Source organism: Halichoerus grypus, chromosome 6 (assembly GCF_964656455.1).
Source record: "Halichoerus grypus chromosome 6, mHalGry1.hap1.1, whole genome shotgun sequence".
Lineage (NCBI taxonomy): Eukaryota > Metazoa > Chordata > Mammalia > Carnivora > Phocidae > Halichoerus > Halichoerus grypus.
Genome location: NC_135717.1, coordinates 56,956,560 through 56,976,612, shown reverse-complemented (window position 1 = coordinate 56,976,612; position 20,053 = coordinate 56,956,560). Strand labels below are relative to the sequence as shown.

The window sequence follows — 20,053 nt, the reverse complement described above, 5'->3', positions numbered from 1 at the left end:
ACTTGTATGTGTTCATACATACACGCGTATATGTAGGTACATACACACATAGGCACATGAGTACACGTGTGAGTGTACATATGCATCCGAGTATATACATTGAGTTTATGAATGTAACTAAAAACCAATACACGTTAGTCAACTTTTCCTTTTGGTAAAGACATTAAAGGATACCCATCTAGTATTTGTAATTACTGTTATTTCACAAAATAATGGACATGACAAGGATACAAAACAAAACAGAAGAAAACCCTACAATCTCAGAATAAAATGTAGACCTTTAAGTTGAATACATGTTGCTAGTTGAGAAAAGGAAATCATGACAGTCGTGTTTTTCTTGTTTCTGTGCAGCCCTTTGACCACCAGCCACGGATCACAGTCAGGAGCCACTGATTTTTCTAGCTTTCCAAACACTTGTACTGTACTTTCTTCCTTTCCCCACATCTCTTCCCTCAAGTAAAACAGTTGCCTTCCAATTTTCAGGAAACCTAGCTAATCTTTTAAACTCCTCTCTGGAACATGTCTCTGCAGAGCCAGCGGATGGCCTCCCCCTCCCGCCCCCACCCCCAAGTCCATGCCTCCTGCGTAGAGCCACATGCCCCCATTGGGGGGAGGCACAGGAAGCTTTTGCTGTTTTGCAGAATCCCAGGCAGTGAGCAGCTCTGCAACCACTAAAGGGACCTAGGAAAAGGCCTCGGCCCCTGCCTCAAGCCAATAAGCCCTGAAATATTTCCAGAAAATTAGATTACAAGGGAAATTAAAACAAATAATGGTTTATTTCATTTTCCAATGCTCACTTTGTGATTTTCAGAACATCTAATAATTATTGAGCCTCTGAGCAACAAGAGTGACCCTGTAGGAAATTGCCAGAGGCTTGTGGAAATTTTTAACATCTCCGGCTTTGCAAGAGGGGGGCTCATTTGCCCATCATTCTCTACCCCAAGAGATTTCAGAGGGAAGAAATAACCTCCTCTGGAGTCCCTTCTGCCTGAACTCTTGCATCTCAGGTCTTTGTCCTTTCATTTCTGACAAATAAAGAGCCTCAGAAGAATTCAGCAAAGAGCCAGCTTCCTGGTGCTTATATTTTTCTTACGGAAAATCTAGACGTTATGAGGCAAAAAAAGAAATTCATTTTGATGGTTCCAATGAAGAGAGCTTACTGATGGTGTGATGACAGAGGTGTGGGCAGCAAGGGGAGGAGCAAGGGCTAATGAGATGCCCAGAAGCTAGCAACTCCAGGAAACCATTTTCACTCTTAGGGCAGAAAGGGCAAAGGTTGGAAGTAATATTTCTGCAGCTCAGTGGGAGGTGGCGTGGGGGAGGAGTCCTCCCACGGGAGCTGTAGTACTGTAGGTAATCAGCGGCTTCTAGAACAAGTGTAGGGCCAGGAGGGCGTGGGGAAGAAATACCCTTGCCCCTCTCTCCTCCCACCCGGCTTTTCTGTTGCGCCTCCCATTGGCAAACAACAATTCAGCCCGTGAGGAAGCTGAGGAGGTGCAATCTTCTGGGGCAGAAAAAAAAAAAAAGAGCAGAAGAGGACAGAGAAAGGGTCTGAGGAGCATTGGGGACCATCTGGAGAAAATGCAGCACAACATCTTGCAGCCCATTCTTTTTTATTTAACAGATAATTAGTGGCTACTTCCTGAATTTCTCTTAATAGGAATCTGTATCTGATTACCTTTTTTGGTTTATTTAAAAAATAAGAATAACATGTGGTGAACCTAAGGACTGGTTCTCTCTTTTCCCCTTTAAGTGCTTTGGGGAAATGATACTTATTTTCAAGGAAGACACACTGGCCGAGTCACTGTGTCATTGTGTATCGACATGACCAGTGACTCAATGGAAATGGAAACTAGAAACGCTCCATGGAAAACAGAACAGTGTTACCTGAGGGATAAGGTGGAGCAGAGCATCCCCAGAAAGTGTCCCGACGGCCAGCCCCACAAAGAGCTGTAAAATCAGCTTGTAGTTCTCCTCACAGCTGTGGAACAGAATCAGCGTCGTCCCGAGCATGGAGCCCAGTGTGAGCAAGGCCACGGCCGCCGTGCTGTAGCCATATTCTAAGCCAAACGGAGAGTGCGAAGCAGTCAGAGCTCCTCATCCACTAGTGGTACCCCAGCCCGTGAAAATGCCAGAAAAACCCATCTTACAATACAGCTGATGGGGATATGGAATTGTTATATGAGTGGCCGAGTGTGTAAAAGGTCTTCATTTTTAAGGAAAAGAATGAAAAGACTTTCATCATTAACCTTGTTGCTTTGAAGTGATCCCAACTACCCCTTACTAAAATCACCATGGCAAGAAAGGACCTAGCTTACCACCCACTGCCAAAGAAATGAACTTCTCTCGCTTTAAACCACAACATCGGCTGCCATACACCGGTAATGATTTCCTTCTAATCCCATTTAAACCTTCTGAAGTCAAGGAAGCAGAGTATAGAGGGGGCACATGGTGTGGGGCCATCGAAGACCTATGCTTCTGTAGAAGGTGAGTACTTTCTTCCAAAAGTTCTCAAAATTATTCGTAACTCATCAGTGCCTAAGATGAGTGCTTATATTAGTAAGAACTGATCCATGAATGTGTAACGGTTGATAATATGAATTTGGACAGCCTACGTTTTAAATTATCACAATCATTTTTTAGAACCCCTAAATTTATTCCATGTTTCTAGGTTTCTAAATTTTCAAAAAATATTCAGGAAGTGCAATTTTTAAGATTATTCAAACAAAAGCAAATATGCATGAGGGAAGAAGAAGCAAAGAAGGAAAGAGAAAAGATGAAAAAGGAGGGGCAAAAATGGCTTTCAGGGTCAAGTAGAGTTGACCCTTGAACAAGATTAAGCTAGAGGAAAGAAAATGTCATTAAGAAAATCATAAGAGGGGTGCCTGGCTGGCTCAGGTGGTTGAGCATGCAACTCTTGATCTTAGGGTCATGAGTTCAAGCCCCATGTGGGGCATGGAGCCTACTTAAAATAAAAATTTAAAAGGAAAGAAAAGAAAATCATAAGAGAATACATTTACAGTACGGTATATTAAAAAATCTGCATATAAGTGGACTTGTGCTGTTCAAACCTGTATTGTTCAAGGGTCAACTGTATAAATGATTTGGGGATAAAGAGTTTTCCAGGCCACCATTTTCTTTTGGTTGCAAATATTCAGAGCAAATACTCTGTCTTCTACTTATTTAGAAATTACTAATAAGCCATAGCAAATTGGTTTGTAAACAATGAAGGAAGGTAACTACAAAATTAAACCATCATTTCCTTTAGTGACTACAGATAATAAGTTAAATCAAACAACCCAGTTATCATACTAATTAAAGCCCATGGTAGATTTTAAGAAACTGCCATCTTAAAATTAGTTAAAATAGAAAATATCCTGTTCTTATCATTCTTGTACTTTTCTGGAAGGTTCACACCTACATTAGATTGTATTAATGATACTAGCTGGTAACATGGTAATAGTCTTGTTTTTAAGAGGACTTTTATTGAATTATAAGTTCTAAATTATACAGGAGTCTAATATTAAAATAGAGTTGGCAGTGTACTCAAAAGAAGCAAAAAACTTTCCAATTTTAATTTTCCCACTCTTACCCCCACCCCTTCACTTCTAGGGAATCTCTATAAGACAGTTGTTTAATGGATATAGAGATACAGTTTTGCAAGATGAAAAAGTTCTAGAAATTTATTGCATAATAATGTGAAAGTACTGCTGAACTAGACACTTAAGAATGGTTAAATTTCATCTCAATTTCAATTTTTTACAATTAAAAAATTTTTTAAATAATAAAAATGGTTTGGAATGGACATACACTCAGAGGTTTTATTTTGTTCCGACTTAATAAAAATACCTATGTTATAAATACATCCCTGGAGATACTAAACCAAGGTTCATATCCCACTCTTCCAAAAATAGACTCTATGTGGGAATGTCATTCTTCTCATTGAATACATAAATTAAAGACATTCAGAGGACGTCTAATGAAGTTCAAAGTTGCCACATTTTTATGATAGCTACAAAAGATCAGAAAATGTTGAGAATTCACAAGGATAAATTAGGGTGTGGCATTTCCCAGGCAAAAGGAAAATTTGCGGCCCTTTGATTCTTCTAACTCCTCTCCCCTCTGTCCTGAGGGCAACTACAGTACGGTATTGGAGGGGAAAGGACCCTTCCTAAATTGAGAGCTTAGAAATCTGTTCAGGTCCTCTGTGAATCAGATTTCACCTGATCGTGAGGCAAAGACAGCCCGAAAACCATAAAATCTGACATTGGTGGCCACAGGACTCTGCTAAGCCCCCCAGGTCCTCACAGAAGTGTCATGGCGTCTTGACTGGAGTCAGGCAGCTTGCAGACTGGTTCTATATAAATGTTTCCCATCATTACAATAGAACTTGACCTAGTCATTAAATTCCTAGCCATTCTTTTTTTTTTTTTTTTTTTTTTAAGGTTTTATTTATTTGACAGAGAGAAAGACAGCCAGAGAGGGAACACAAGCAGGGGGAGTGGGAGAGGGAGAAGCAGGCTTCCCGCCGAGCAGGGAGCCCGATGCGGGGCTTGATCCCAGGACCCTGGGATCATGACCTGAGCCGAAGGCAGACACTTAACAACTGAGCCACCCAGGCGCCCCTGATTCCTAGCCATTCTTGAGCAGCTCCCTTGAACAAGTCTGAAATCTAATTTATACGGGGCCGTAACACTCTTCCCTGGAAACCCATGTGCAGGTGGTGCTTAAGGGTCAGGTTCCAGCACACAAAACACTTTCTCTTCCTAACAACTCCCCAGCCTCTGCCTTCATCCCACATTTTCTGTTATTTATGCCTTTCCCCTTAAGTTACATAATGCAACATTTTAAATTGAGCACAGTAATGGGTTCTATGGTAAGTGTGATTTCTCTGAATTGTTCTCAGGAAGACCATTCCCCAGGGGAGGTCTAGCTGTTCATTAGAAAGATAAGCATTTCTCACAGATTTTCAGTTCATAAAGCTATTTTGCAGTGGTCCGTAAGTAGCAGATACGGCACCCGGTGGTGGGCATGTAAATATGCTCATGGACGCTCCTAGGTGCCATGGTCTGTCCCCCTTCTCCATTTCTGAGCCAACGCTGACCACCAGGTACTGAATTGTTTCATTGTTCAGGTTTAATGAAGCTTTTTTCCTTTCAGTGAATATGGAGTCTTAGATATTTGGGTCTGGCAGGGTTTTGTTCGCATAAAATCTTCAAATGAGCCACCTGATGCTGCAGAATTCACGGTGTGTTAGAAGTGCTGGACGGTTCATCCCTGATGGGCACTGCAAGACTATCTCAGAGAGAAAGAAAAATGCTCTGAAAAAGCCTACATAAGGCCCTCCAATCACTGGCAATATTTAAAGTGTGCATGTGTTAACTGTCACATTTTTGCTATTCATCATGGATGTTTTTGGCCACGATTTCTTTTTCTTTTAAATATACAGTGCTTTAAGTGACAGAACACATTTTTGTACACATTATCCCGTTTGAAACTTACAGCTACCCTGTGAAGCCTTATAGTGGAGCTCACCTACTGTGGTGATTCCGTGGGTTATAGGGGAGTGCAAATATCCAGCCTTCACTTCCTGGGGGGTCAGCCTGGTCGGGAGGCTGACAACTCCCCCCCACGGCCACTTCTACCCCAGAGGAGCTCTTTGGTTTACCCCAGCGTGCCTTTGCTTTTTTACGTGTGTCATGATGTGTGAAAGGATGGGGAGCTGTGTGATATCACTGCTTTCCTACCGTGCAGGAAAAAAATAAAAAATAAAAGACAGCCTTGGGGAAATAAAGAGAGGGCTTAAGATGACCGAGTTGGCTGGGGCTAGAAGGCACGACTCAACTTGGCATCTCTGATTCCATCGCTCATCTTCTTTCTCTTATGCCCTGCCACTTCTCAACTAGGAACTTTGAAGTTGGTCCATGACTGAGTCATATAGAGAGGATAAAATCAATTTCTGTGACTTACATGCAAAATAGGAAATATTCAATGAAAGATAATGTAGCATAGCGGCTGACAACAAGGACGCTGGGGCCCACTTGCCGGAGTTTACATCCCAACTCCGTCACTTACCAGCTGTGGGTCCTTGGGCAAGTCACTTAACTTCTAGGTGCCTGTTCCTGTATCTGTAAAATGGGGATAATAATAGTGTCTAGCTCATAGCGTTGTTGTGAGGACTGAACGAGTTGAGAAATGTAAGATGCTGAGAACAGTGCCTGGTGTATAGAGTACGTATCCTACAGTCACTATTGTTATTACACTGTGTGCACTAACTTTCTCAAGGAAGCACCAGCACTTACTCTCCAGAGTGGTTGGTAGCAGCTTTGCTTGTTGGTCCTCAGGCAGCTGACAAGAGCAGCTGAGTAATTGCTGGACGATTCCGGGACTCATTCGTTTGAAGTCTTCCTTGGAAATGGGTGAAAGGCTGTTCTGTAGAAATATCTCCACCAGCTGCCCCGCAGAGAAGCAAGACTGCGTGGCGAAAACATCGTTAGTAATCCCGACAAACAGATTTTCCTTCAATTGCTGTTCCTGAGAAGTCAGAGCCAAACCGAAGGGCTAAAAAGGACACAAGAAGCCACTCGTGCCTGTTTTCCCCTGCAACCATAATTTCTAAGGATTATTTTAAACCTCTGATCAAAGTCAGCTGCACCTCACTTTTGCTTTCAGTATGATGTAGAATGAGTTTGGCACCCTTTTTTTTTCTTTCCTGAAAACATGCACTGTATTTGACAATGTGTCGAATGGTTTTCTAACCAGCAGTCTAAGGCAACCGTGATGCTTTTTGTTTTGCTTTTCAGTGGGGATGCTTTTGTCTCAACAGAGTCAAGATTTCATATGATAAACAGGAGCTCTGAGGTAATGAGATCGTTCTCTTTAATATTCTCTGATTGAATAAGCCTGTGTGGGCAACATGTATTTCCAAAAGCAATAAACGTTAATGTTTTTAAAAAGTGAATGCTGTGTCAACCAGCGTGTGTGTAAACACTAAATAATATGGACACCTTTGTAACTGACCTTCCTTCTCCACCAAAACAATTGAGATCATTATGATTCCTTTGCTGTCTTTCTATGTTGTATAGACATGTTCATAAGAGATAAGGGTTATTCGTAAACAACAAAGGCAACAGGTCTCTCAACATTGCCACAAGGAAATTTGTGCATCTCAGGAGTGCTCGGGGCTGACTGTGTGCTTCAAAAATGGCATTTAAAAGTTTCAATGTGTATATAGTTCCACCAGCACAAATGGTGAAATCAAACCCTAGTGCGACGTCTTTGTGAGCTCTAGTCACAATCAATAAGGTAGCTGAAGAAAACCAGTACTTTACGAGGCTTGTGTGATTTGCTCTGCGGGGGAATGTAAGGATTTTTAACAAAGGCACATTGCTGATCAGAAAATGATGACATATTTGCTGGGTTTTCCCCACAGACATTTTTGGGGGGATGAGTCCATGAATAAAAAATGTTTTATCTTGATCAGGAAAGATTTGATTGCAGGGAAGAGAACCCACTCAAATCAGTGAGAACCAAGAGGAGGTTGTATTGGAAGGATGCTAAGGATCTCTGAGATTGAAAAGGCAGCCACACTTCAAGAGGAACTCAACTTGAAGCTAGAAAATCAGAACCAAAGATGTTTCTGACTCTGTCTGTTTGGGGCCAAGTATTTTCTCCTTTCTGTTTCCCGCTGCATGTATCTATTTCCTTTTGCGGTCCAGTGTTCTCTCCTTTAGTAAACACAAGGCCATATAAGCCCCAACTCTGAAGTGACCTCTCAGCCCACAAACCCAAGATTGAATGGAGTCTGCAAGTCCCGACAGAGATCTGATTGCTTCAGCAAAGCCACAGATGGGCTCTCTGGGGTCAGACGTCCCTCTGGTTCAATCAGTTTTGCCCACGAGATAGGAGGTGGGATCAGACTGTTCAGACAGGGCTGCCAGCCTCACGCCTGTGAGTGAGGAAGGCATTTCTCAGAAAAGGACCAGGCAAAACTCCAAAAGGTTTCTACTACAAAAAGCAACAACAGAAAGCTAAACCTGGGTTTGTCTTTTTCCCTTTGTCAAAATAATTTGTGCCAAAGACAATATTCTCTTTTGCACCATTTGTTACTAATGGAATATAATTACTTCACCATTAAATATACTGACAACAACAAAGGGAAACTGGCAACAAGGTTTTGATGATGAATCCTTTGTAATAAACATTCTCATTGAAAAGTGCTTGACTGGTAAGGAAAACAGTGCAGAGACAAACATGAACAGAATGCTATGCATCTTTCACCAGTTCACTGCCAAGAAATTGAATCGTTCTGGTCTTAGACTACCTTCTCCTAGAGTAAGGATCTTCTATTAAAAGCTTCTGTGCCCTTGATCTTTATTTGCTGTTCCTGTGTTATTTAGGTCATTTGTTTGTTTTAAATTTCTTCTGAAATCACTAACACAAATGTCCTTAATGGTGATTCATTATATTCTATGAATCTGAAACCCAAATATTTTTAATAAAGAACTAGAATGAAAATTTAGATTATCCAGCTAATAACCTTTAAAATATCTTTATTCCTTCGCATAAAACTTCAAATTATGTGTATCCTTGTTTTGATGTCATCAGACTTCTATGATAACTTTACAAACATTCTAGAGCAGTGGTTCATGAACTTCAGTTTTGAGAATCACTTGGAGGGCTTGTTAAAAGACAGAGTGCTGGCCTCTACTCTCAGAGTTTATGATTCAGCAGATGCTGGGGTGGGACCTGAGAATTTGCATTTCTAAGAAGTTCCCAGGTACAACACTTTGAGAACCACTGGGCTAAATAACATAAGTAGGATCTTCAGATCTGGTCTATCTTAGGGTCCTATCAAGAGTCACAAGGACAGTGACATGTTGGGACAGAAAAGAATCATTTGCATTGTTAGCACAGGAAATGACTATTACTGTTCTTAGAAGTCACATGCCTTAAGTAGGTAGTTCCTAAATTTTAAGAAACAGTTTTCATTCTTTATGAAGATAAGGTCTCATTAGGCAAATTTGCTCCCTTCTAAAAGCCAGCCCTGAAGAAGCATCGAAGAAGACCTGGCAAACAAAGATTAACATAGGCATCAGCTCTCTTCACTACGTGTTGAATACAATTAGCATGAGTTTGAAAGAATCAACTTTCATACATGTCTTTATATCTTATACATATATCTTGTATGTATATCACATATACAGCAGAAGTAACAGAAATTTACTTTTAAAAATACCTAATATTCTAATAATCTGTTTTTGTCTAAAAAGCAAAACAAGCAAACAACAACAACGAAGAGAAACAGACTCATAAATATGGAGAACCAACTAGTGGCTGCCCGAGGGGAGGGTTCGGGGTGGGGGGCGGGCAGAATAGATGAAGGGGATTAAGAGATACAAACATCGGAGGGTTGGAGGGAATATATGATACTGCCCAGTCATGTATATATAACTCACAGGAACAACATTGTGCATTGTTAAGAATCTGTAAGGAATTTGGCCCTTTGAAGGTCCTGACTATACCTTGCTCACCTAAGATACAAATAACAAAAATAGTTTTATTTAAATCAACATTTCCCAAACAAGAGCACAGCTGTTAAGAGCACAGAATATGTTTTTAGACAACCTATGTGTATATCCTAGTTTCTGTGAACTGAAGCTATTATTTATTAGTTCCATGTCTCAATTTCTTCATCTGTAATATGGAATAATGTACCCTAACCTCATATAGTTGTGATAATAATTAAATGACGCAACGCAGGTGAAATAGTGCTATGTCTAATACATAGTACATACTCAATAAACATAAGCCATGTTCGTGAAACATCAATTTATCAGGATTTTAAATGGTTAGGGCTGGGAAGAATTCTGTAGTCAAGGTTTGAGAAATGCTGGATTCAATAAGATTAAAGAAGTTTATTTGCTAAAGGACCTCCCCAGATAACTCAATAAGCTACAGGGTAATATGCATTTCTAGTATTTCCCAAACCAATTTGACCACAGCACCCCTTTTCAAAGAGCATTAAGATAGACTAGTGAATGTACTTTGGAGCACAACTTTAGGTAATAATGGATATAAATATGTTTATAAGCTCATATATCACCTTTTCTCAAAAAACTTCTCAGTGCTACCTACTATACAAATATTTCTCTGTTACTCACATGTCAAAGTAATCTCTTCATAACCTAATCTATGTTTAAAGCATTCATTCATCATTGTAGGTATATATGTAATGTTTGTATCCTCCTACTACCCTGTAAGCGCCAAAGGAATTGTGCATATTTTTGTTCAGCACTGTATCCCTAATGGCCATGACGGTGACTGGCAGGTAGTAAATGCTCAGTATGTTTGCTGAATTAATTATTTGTGCATTTAATACAGACACAATGGGGAAAGAATCATATATATATTATATATATATATATATATATATATATATATACACACACACACCTACACTATATGTTTTTCCTACATGTCTTGGCCTCATGTTTATGTCTACAGAGATCTATTTGTAGAAGAAGAAAACCATGACCACTCTGTAGAAATAGAATATTTTTACATTTAAGGAAATACACATTATCCTTTAAATTTTCCACAACTCTTATAGAACTTTCACAACTTTGACAGTAGCAACTGGTGGTATAAGAATAATGACCATACCTCATCCCAGGAAGCTGAACCATCATCTGACTCTTGGCCCGTGGATACAGATAGATTAGGGTAGCCCCAATCATAGACTGATAGGTCGTTTTGTTTCCTTTGAAGTTGATGGATTTTATCTTTTCTGATACAGGTACTTTTGGTCCAGAGAATGTTGAGGAGTTGGTCTAGTTCTAGAAATTTCACACAAAATCTGGCGTCACATAGAATAAAGATAAGTCAATCTCAGGATAATCACAATTTCTTATGGCCACAGCATAGATATTTTGCTAGATAAATTTGGTTCTAATGAAAAGTCAAGATGTTACTCTGGACAATAATAAAAGAACATTTATACTTCTTGTGAATATTGATTGTCTCACAAGATTTTGACTAAGCTTTGGAGCTAAATCAGCCTTACAAAGATGTTCCTACCATTTTTATCTCCTGGGGATGATACAATGGGCAATTCCTCCAAAGAAATACCTTCTCTTGAGCCAACTATTTCTTTTTCTAGATGGTCCCTATAAAAATGCAAACAAAAGATAGAACTGGCCTAATCCTTAGGAAATTTATTTCTTTGAGGTAATATATACATCCTTAGTAGATTAACTATAACTTTAATTTGATTAAGTAAATAAAATTATTTTCCTTTTAAGGGTTTGTTTATGCAGAAACAAGAAAGGAAATAAAAGGGATCTGAGATTGTAGAGACAAGCTGACTTTTTCTTTTTTTAAGATTTTATTTATTTATTTGACAGAGAGAGACACAGCGAGAGAGGGAACACAAGCAGGGGGAGTGGGAGAGGGAGAAGCAGGCTCCCCGCTGAGAGGGAGCCCGATGCGGGGCTTGATCCCAGGACCCTGAGATCGTGACCCAAGCTGAAGGCAGCCGCTTGACCGACTGAGCCACCCAGGTGCCCCGCTGACTTTGTTTTCTAATGCTACCATGGTATGGTTGCCAGTTTATAGATTACAGTTTAGTTTCCCTTAGTAGAGCTCTAGGTTTTTAAATTGATTGATACAGAGAATAATTAAATATAATGGTGAATTTATTTGGATTTATCCATCTTCTTGCTTGTGAAGACAATGTCTCTGGTATTTTCCTGAATGTTATCATTAATGACAAGAAAAATTACAAACTAGACTTACTACAATGTTTCATTTTAAATAACTGACTTTCAGTGAAAAAAAAATTATAAGACTTGCAAAAAAAATGGGAATGTGGGGCCCAAAATCAGGGAAGAAAGCAGTCAATAAATAGGTCTCTGAGTATTCCCAGATGTTGGATTTAACAGAAAAAGACTTCAAAGCAGCTAATTAAAAGTGGGCTAAAGGAACTAAAGGAAATCATATTTAAAGAATTAAAGTGTGACAATAATAAGTCAACAAATAGAAGAAATAAGAAATTCAAAATTATGTAAGTGTCCAAATGGAAATTCTGATGTTGACTACAATAAGTGAAATGAAAAAATCACTAGAGGAGTTCAACAGCATATTTGAAAAGGTAAAAGGAAGAATTACTGAAAATGGAGATAGATTAATAGAAATAATCCAGTCTGAAGAACGAGGGAGAAAAAGATCTAAAAAAGAACATATTCAGAGACCTATGGGACAACAGCAAGTATACCAACTTACATGTAATGACAATCACAGAAGAGAAAGATGCAGAAAAACTATTGGAAGAAATAATGTCAAAATTATCCAAATTTGATGTAAAACCTTAATTTACATGTTCAAAAAGTTTAGCAGACATCAAGGAGGATAAATATAAAAAGATCCACACTCAGATACGTTGAGGCAAAATTGACGAAAGTCAAAGAAAAAAATAAATCTTGAAAGCAGCAACAGAAAAATGACTTATCACATACAAGGAACCAACAATACAAATAGTACCTGACTTCCCATCTGAACAACAGAGACCAGAAAGTAGTGGAATGATATACTCAAAGTGCTAAAAGAAAAAACTGTCAATCAAAAATTTTATATCCAACAAAACAATTCTTCAGACATGATGGTGAAATAACAGCTGAAAAATTCTCAAATCCGGGGAAGGGAAAAGAAATCTAGACCCAGAAGGCAAAGGAACCCCCAGCAAAATCAACTCAAGGAGGTCCACACAAAGACATATAGTAATTAAAATGGCGAAAAGTAGTGATAAAAAGAATTTTAAGAGCAGCAAGAAAAAAGATAACAGCTACATATAAGAAAAACCCCATAAGCATTTTAGCTGATTTTTCAGCAGAAACTTTGCAGGCCAGAAGAAAGTGGCACTACATATTCAAAGTGCCGAAAGAAAAAAAAAAAAAACTGCAACCAAGAATACTCTATCCAGCAAGGTTATCATTCAGAATAGAAAGAGAGATAAAGAGCTTCCCAAACAAACAAAAATTAAAGGAACCCATGACCACTAAACCAGCCGTACAAGAAATGTTTCCTTTGCATGGCAAAGAAAGACCATAAGTAAGAGCAAGAAAAATAGGAAGCATAAAAGCAATAAAAATAAATGTATCTATAAAAATCATTCAAAGGACTCACAAAATAAAAGGATATAAAGGACACCATATACTAAAATGTGGGGGCAGGGAGAGGAGTAAAGAATCGGTTAAAACTTGAGCGACCATCAAATTAATATAAACTGCTATGTATAGAACATGTTATACACAAGCTGAACAGTAACCACAAATCAAAAATCAGTAATAGATATGCAAAGAAAAAGAGAAAAGAATCCAAGTATATTGCTAAAGAAAGCCAACTAATCATGACAGAAGAGAGTAAGAGAAAAGAGGAAGAGAGAAGAACTACAAAAATAATCATAAAATGAGTAAAAAAATGGCAATAAATACATACCTATCAATAATTACTTTGACTGTAAATGGGCTAAATGCTCCAATCAAAAGACAGGATGACAGAATGAATGAAAAAGCAAGACACATCTATATGCTGCCTGTAAGAGATTCATTTCAGACCTAAAGACACATGCAGATTGAAAGTGAAGGAATGGAGAAGCATTTATCATGCACAAGGATTAAAAAAGAAAGCCAGGGTAGTAATACTTATATCAGATAAAATGACTTTAAAACAGAGACTGTGACAAGAGACAAAGAAGGACACTATAAAATCATTAAGGGGGCAATCCAACAAGATGATATAACAATTATAAATATTTATGCACCCAACATGGGAGCATCCAAATACATAAAACTGTTAATAACAAACATAAAGAAAGTAACTGACAGTAATAAAAAATAGTAGGGAACTGTAACACACCACTTACATAAATGGACAGATGATCCAAACAAAAATCAACAAGGAAATAGTGACTTTGATTGACACACTGAACCAGCAGGATCTAACATATATTCAAAATATTCCATCTTAAAATAGCAGAATATATATTCTTTGCAAGTGCACATGGAACATTCTCTAGAATGGGTTACATATAAACACTAAAGAAGTCTCAACCAATTCAAAAAGATAGAAGTCATACCATGCATATTTTCTGAACATAACGTTATGAAACTAGAAATCAACCACAAGAAAAAATCTGGAAAGAGCACAAATGCATGGAGATTAAACAATGAATGGATCAACCAAGAAATCAAGGAAGAAATAAAAAAGTACATGCAGAGAAATGAAAATGAAAACAGAACAGTCCAAAATTTTGGGGGTGCAGCAAAAGCTGTTCTAAGAGGGAATTTTATAGCAATACAGGCCTACCTCAGGAAGCATGAAAAACCTCAAATAAATAACTCAAATCTTACACCTAAAAGAGCAAGAAAAAGAAGAACAAAACCCAAAACCAGGAGAAGGAAGGAAATAACAAAGATTAAGGCAGAAATAAACAAAATAGAAAATAAAAAACCAATAGAACAGATCAATGAAACTAGAAGCTGGTTCTTTGAAAAGATCAACAAAACTGGTAAACCTTTAGTGAGACTCTTGAAAAAAAAAGAGAGGACTCAAAAAAATCAGAAATGAAAGAAGAGAAATAACAACTGACACCACAAAAATATGAAGGATTATAAGAGAATACTATAAAAAATCATATGGCAACAAATTGGATAACCTAGAAAAAAATGGATAAATTCCTAGAAACATATAACCTACCAAAATGGAATCAGGAAGAAATAGAAAATTTGAACAGATTGATTACTAGCACTGAAATCAAATCAGTAATCAAAAAACTTCCAGGGTGCCTGGGTGGCTCAGTCAGTTAAGCATCCAACTCTTGATTTCAGCTCTGATCATGATCTCAGGGTTATGGGATTGAGCCTCACACCAGGCTCCATGCTGGGCATGGAACCTGCTTAAGATTCTCTCTCCCTCTCCCTCTGCCCCTCCCCCCCAAAACAAAACAAAGCAAAACAAAACAAAACTTCCAACAAATAAAAGTCTAGGACCAGACAGCTTCACAGGTGAATTCTACCAAACATTTAAAGAAGAGTTAATATCTATTCTTCACAAACTATTCCAGAAACTAGAAGAGGAAGGAAAGCTTCCAAATACATTCTATGAGGCCAGGATTACCTTGATACCAAAGCCAGATAAAGACACCAAAAAAAAAAAAAAAAAAGAGAGAGAGAGAGAGAGAACTATAGGCCATTATCTCTGATGAATATAGATACAAAAATCCTCAACAAAATATTAGCACACTGATTCCAACAATACATTAGAAAACCATTTACTGGGATGCCTGGGTGGCTTAGTTGGTTGAGCATCTGACTCTTGGTCTTCGCTCAGATCATGATCTCAGGGTTGTGAGATTGACACCTGCATCAGGCTCCATGCTCAGTGGGGAGTCTGCTTGAGATTCTCTCCCTCTTCCTCTGCCCCTCCCCCTCCCCCATCAAATAAATAAATCTTTAAAAAAATCATTTATCATGATCAAGTGGCATTTATTTCTGGTATGCAAAGGTTGTTCAATATTTGCAAAGCAATCAGTGTGATATATCACATCAACAAGAGAAAGGATAAAAACCATATAATCTTTTCAACAGATGCAGAAAAAGCATTTGACAAAGTACAACATCCACTCATGATAAAAACCCTCAACAAAGTAGATTTAGAGGGAACATACCTCAACATAATAAAGACCATATATAAAAAACCCACAGCTTACATCATCCTCAATGGGGAAAAACTGAGAGCTTTTCCTCTCAGGTCAAGAACAAGATAAGGATGTCCACTCTCACCACTTTTATTCAACATATTACTGGCAGTCCTAGCCACAGCTATCAGACAAGAAAAAGGAATAAAAGGCATCCAAATTGGTAAGGAAGAGGTAAAACTTCCACTATTTGCAGATGAGATGACACTATATATAGAATCCCTAAAGACTCCACCAAAGAACTACTAGAACTGATAAATGAATTCAGTAAGGTTGCAGGATACAAAATCAATATATAGAAATCCGTTGAATGTCTATACACCAAAAATAAAACAGCAGAAAAAGAAATTAAGAAAACAGTCCCATTTAAATTACACCAAAAATAATAAAATACCTAGGAATAAATTTAACCAAGGAGGTGAAAGATCTGTATTCTGAAAAGTATAAAACATTGGTGAAAGAAATTGAAGATGACACAAACAAATGGAAAGATATTCCATGCTCATGGATTGGAAGAACAAATATTGTTGAAATGTCTATACTATCCAAAGCAATTTACAGATTTAATGCAATCCTTATCAAAATACCAACAGCATTTTTCACAGAACTGGAACAAGAAATCCTAAAATTTGTATGGAACCACAAAAGACCCCAAATAGCCAAAATAATCTTGAAAAAGAAAAAACTAGAGGTATCACAATTCCAGATTTCAAGTTATACTTACAAAGTGGCAATAATCAAAAAAGTATGGTACTGGCACTAAAATAGACACATAGATCAATAGAACAGATTAGAAAGCCCAGAAATAAACCCATGATTATATGGTCAATTAATCTTCAACAAAGAAGGTAAGAATATGCGATGGGAAAATTCTCCCCAACAAATGGTCTTGGGAAAACTGGACAGTTACATGCAAAAGAATGAAACTGGACCACTTTCTTATACCATACACAAAAGTAAACTCAAAATGGATTAAGGACATAAATGTGGGATCTAAAATCATAAAAATCCTAAAAGAGAGCATAGGTAGTCATTTCTCTGACATAGGCCATAGCAACATTTTTCTAGAAATGTCTCCTGAGGCAAGGGTAAGAAAAGCAAAAATAAACTATTGGGACTACATCAAAATAAAAAGCTCCCACACAGCTAAAGAAACAATCAAAAAAACTAAAAGACAACCTACTGAATAGGAGAAGATATTTGGAAATGAAAATCCAATAAAGGATTAGTGTCCAAAATATATAAAGAATTGATACAACTTGACACCAAAAAATCAAATAATCCAATTAAAAATGGGAAAAAGAAATGAACAAATATTTCTCCAAAGAAGACATCCAGATGGCCAGCAGACACATGAAAAGATGCTCAACATCACTGTCATCAGGAAAACGCAAGTGAAAACCACAATGAGATAGCATCTCACACCCGTCAGAATGGCTAAAATCAAAACACAAGGAACAACAAATGTTGGCAAGGATGTGGAGGAAAAGGGAGCCATTGGGCACTGTTGGTAGGAATGCAGATTGGTGCAGCCACTGTGGAAAACAGTATGGAGACTCTTCAAAAAACTAAAAATAGAACCACTATATAATCCTGTAACTCTACTAGATATTTACCCAAAGAATATGAAAACATTAATTCAAAAGGTTATATGCACCCCTATGTTTATTGCAGCATTATTTACAATAGCCACATCATGGAAACAGCCCAAGTGTCCATTGATAGATGAATGGGTAAAGAAGATGTGGTATGTATATACAGTGGAATATCACTCAGCCATAAAAACACGAAATCTTGCCATTTGCATCAACATGGATGGAGCTAGAGAGTATAATGCTAAGCAAAATGAAGTCAGTCAAAGGCAAATACCATATGATCTCATTCATAAGAGGAATTTAAGAAACAAACAAATGAGCAAAGGAAAGAGAGAGACAGAGAGAGAGAGAGAAACCAAATAGGCTCTTAACTGTAGAGAACAAACAGATGGTTACCAGAGGGGAGGTGGGTGGGTGGATGGGTGAAATAGATGATGGGGATAAAGAATACATTTATCATGATGAGCCCTGAGTAATGTATAGAATTGAATCACTATATCGCACACCTGAAACTAATATAACACTGCACGTTCACTATGCTGGATTTTAAATGGAAAAAAAAAAAAAAAAAACCACTTAAAACTAGAATACTTTCTTTTCACCCAAGATACAATCAGTTGCTGCAGCGCCCTAGCTCAGGGGCAGCTATAAGAGAAAAAAATGCCTCATGGCTTCTAAAACGCCTAATGGCGCTGAGATGGAATGGCATGCTGAAATAGAACTCTGAGTGCTCAAAGTGTAAAGTGGCTGGTTTTTGCTCAAATAGGTGATACTGCAGATCTCTCATGGGTAGTTATTTGGATTTTTTAACCAAGGTGCACAATGATCAATATCTACACACCTTGCCTCTGTCTTCTGTATTGTGGTCCGATCACCTCCTATTTCATAGAGTGGTCGAGCCTTCAAAAGCCTTCCAATTTTTACATCATTTGAAAAATGGAATCACTTGCCCTCCTCCAGTTGCAAGAGGAACTGCACTGCTAAAATTTCCCAACTCCTGTTTCCCACCTCAAAATGATTCTCTGCCTAACATGACTTTCCCTGGCTTATTTCCTATGCACGACAGCTAGGCAACATGATTTAATTATATTTCGACTTCTAACAGAAAATGCAAGTGAACTGTAGAAAACCACATCTGTCATTCAAATTGTTGGGCAAATAGGTCCAGGGAAAGTTCAACACTGAATTGTATGGCTACAGCTCTCGATCCCTTCAGACTTGGGGGGTTTATCCAGATCACGGGTGTTGTTGGTCCCTTGGTAAATTCACATCTCCCTTTATGTTGTGACTTCGCAAGAGGAAGTGTGTCGGGAGCAGCATCAGCTCTTATGCGACACTCCAGGAGCCCTTGGTGTACAAATTTGATACAGATTTTAAAAATGTCATTTCCAGGGCACCTGGGTGGCTCAATTGGTCATGATCTCATGGATTGTGGGATCAAGCCCTGAGTCAGGCTCCACATTCAGCAGGGAGTCTCCTTGACATTCTCTCTCTCCCTCTGCCCCTCCCCCCACTCACTCTCTCTTTCTTTCTAAAATAAATAAATAAATCTTACCAAAAAATTAAAATTCATTTCATTTTTAATGTCTTGTCAAGGACAAAGAAATGTGCAAAACAAACATTCTGATTCCATTCCCAGCATCCCATTTTACCTTGCAGTTCCAAAAAGCTGGCAGTCATGAATGTAGCCAGAAAGGACAGGTCACATGACTTATTTAAAATTAAATAGTTTACTGTTATAGTTACAAGCAAACACTACCAAGGTTCTTGCACCATTTGGCATACTATTCCATCATTCTTATGCAATATTTTGCGACCCCTGGCTCAGGGCTATGTACTAAGTCGAAAAGTGTTCATTAGTACTTAGAGCAGTTCATAAAAATCTCTCCCTTGGCTCTAAATCCACAATACCACCATCAAATGATCCAAGTCCCTATTTTTGCCTCATCACCACATAGAGACAATAGCATGTTTGCCTTGAAAAGTCTGAGCTGTCTCACAACATGGTAAGATAAAATGGTGTTTAGAACATACCCGAACAAATTTAGTCATCAAAAAGCATCAGTCTTTCTTTTGGGCACAATTCATTTAGTAGGTATGACTTGGGAGTTAAATTCATGAAAAGCATCCTTACCCGAGAGGTGGAGAGTATTTGAACTATTCAAAAAACTGAAAATATATTCCGTAAAATAGTCTGGGGAAGGCAAGTTCCTTTGCCCCAGACAAACACCTTGGAGGGACAAAGCGATGATTGTCGCCGCCAGCTGAGGAAGTGTATTTTCATCAGCACCGTCACTGCTCACTATTCCAGATTTTTCCTGAAGCATTTTGGTTCCCATACACTGAAATCAGATACACAGTCAAAAGAAAAGTTTGAACCTCTAAAGTCATTTTGATTAAAATATCTCTAGGATTTCCCCAAAAAACAAGAAATAGTTCTTTACCTTTAAGAGGTCTGAATTGTTTGTAGGAACATGAATACCGTCATTCTCTAGTTTCAGAATTCTGTTTGGAAAATTCCTGTTTCTTTTATTCACCCTGACACTGGATTTTCTAACTCCCATCCTATCGGTCCTTATTTACCCAACCTTTCTCATTACTCCCTCAGAGATGTGTTTTCTCCAAGAAGATCCCTTGCTCTTACTGTTCATGACCTTCCAGTTGGTGAATTGTTTCTCTCCAGCTTCAAGAAGAGCCTGCAGTG

General features: G+C 38.2%; 1 protein-coding gene across 6 annotated transcripts in view; it reads right to left on the bottom strand.

Annotated features, from left to right (window-relative positions):
* SLC39A12 (solute carrier family 39 member 12) overlaps positions 1-20,053 on the bottom strand; it is a 70,315-nt gene that overhangs the window by 37,090 nt on the left and 13,172 nt on the right. For all 6 annotated transcript variants that reach the window (XM_036097074.2, XM_036097079.2, XM_036097080.2 and 3 more), the window contains 4 exons: positions 19,484-19,691; positions 10,666-10,838; positions 6,303-6,474; positions 1,888-2,060 (listed from right to left, as the gene is read on the bottom strand). In XM_036097074.2, the coding sequence (XP_035952967.2) occupies positions 1,888-2,060; positions 6,303-6,474; positions 10,666-10,838; positions 19,484-19,691 (726 nt within the window). The remainder of the gene's footprint in view (positions 1-1,887; positions 2,061-6,302; positions 6,475-10,665; positions 10,839-19,483; positions 19,692-20,053) is intronic.